The sequence below is a fragment of the Condylura cristata genome, unplaced genomic scaffold, assembly GCF_000260355.1.
Source record: "Condylura cristata isolate star-nosed mole 26May11 unplaced genomic scaffold, ConCri1.0 scaffold00003, whole genome shotgun sequence".
NCBI classification, from domain to species: domain Eukaryota; kingdom Metazoa; phylum Chordata; class Mammalia; order Eulipotyphla; family Talpidae; genus Condylura; species Condylura cristata.
Window position 1 is genome coordinate 22,204,500 of NW_004567104.1, and position 1,389 is coordinate 22,205,888.

The 1,389-nt window shown below is 46.3% G+C and overlaps 1 protein-coding gene across 1 annotated transcript in view; it reads left to right on the forward strand.

The window, feature by feature from the left end:
• LOC101632784 (fetuin-B-like) overlaps positions 1-1,389 on the forward strand; it is a 14,078-nt gene that overhangs the window by 2,397 nt on the left and 10,292 nt on the right. Inside the window, 2 exon segments of the mRNA XM_012730331.1 lie at positions 230-313; positions 1,199-1,384. Of these exon segments, the coding sequence (XP_012585785.1) occupies positions 230-313; positions 1,199-1,384 (270 nt within the window).

A 1,389-nucleotide genomic window follows, 5' to 3' on the forward strand; every position in this document is an offset into this window, starting at 1 on the left:
AGATTTTTACTCAATCAACCCTGAGTTTCCCACCACTGGAGGACACTTAGCCTAATATCTGTGATTGGTAGGGATGATCTAGAGGAGGTTGGCATGAGTCTGCCTGTTACATAGTAGGGGCATAAAATATTGATTGTTGTGTATCTATGTAAGCAGGAAGTCTACTGAATAGTTTTATGATCACTATAGTTCTATTCACAGCACATCATATTTTTTTCTTTTTTTCCAGCCTGTTGGTCTTTGCACTGGTTCGCTGATGCGAAATGAAATAGAAACTTTTGTCTCTGCAACTTGTAAATTCTTTGAATCACAGGTAATTAAAAAAGAATTGATTGTCTTCCTGCGAAGGAAACTGAAGATTTCTCTTTATTTTAACTGCCCCTACCTCATCCTCCTCTTAATATCCTAGAGCCTGAGACCACCACTTCATTCACGACACCCTAACACCAAACCCACAGGGGAGCTGCTGAGAGACCCATGAGGCTGTGTTCAGGAACAGTGTTGTCCTGCAGAATAGTGACGCTCCTTCAGAGCGAAGAGCCTACTAGCTAGGATGACTCAGGCCTTTGACCTTAAATTCCATGTCCTAATCACTGTTATACAGAACCACTGGCTTAGTTGTTTCCATGGAAGGTGAGTCTCTGCCCAGAAGAATGTGTTTATCATTTACTGTGAGGCAGCCTAGTACAGTATGGGTGATGGATATCGGGCTCCTGGGTTTCAGTCCTGTCTGGCAGCTGCAAGCTGTGTGACCAGGGTGCAGACTGCCTGTCTGAGGCCTGGTTGTCTCACCTACCATGGGATTGCAATAGCTCCCTCATCCAGATCACTAAAAACTATCATTAGGGCCTGATGGAGGGCCTGGAAGAAAGGCCATCTCCAAGAGGTGAACACTGCCACAGTTTCTGGGAACAGAGGGCAGCTCACTGGGGACTGAGGGAGACATTGGACCTCCCTGGCCCATTGTCAGATCAGAATTAGCGTGACTGGCCATCAAGCTTCACTGCTTTGGTTCCTGTGTTCATGATCAGACTTACTGTTACTTCTTTAAAGATGGACTCATCAAAACAGCTGATCTCCCTTTGAAACATTCCATGAAAAAGTCACAGAACACCTTAACCTGGTAACAGAAATGGCAGGTTTTCAAATGGGGGGGGGGGTCGGTACAATGTCTTATTTGAAAGTATTCTTTTTTCAGGCTCCTGCTCCTGGCGGTGAAAACTCTGCTGTTAACCTGAGCCCTGTGCACCTGCCCAAGGTGGAAGAATCCCAGGACAAAAAGGCAGCGCCCACTGATGCCTCATCCACAGCTGTGCCAAAAGGATTTGTCCAATACCTCTCTGACCCAGATAGGAAGTCCCAAGAGCCCCAGGAAAGTGACCCTGTGGA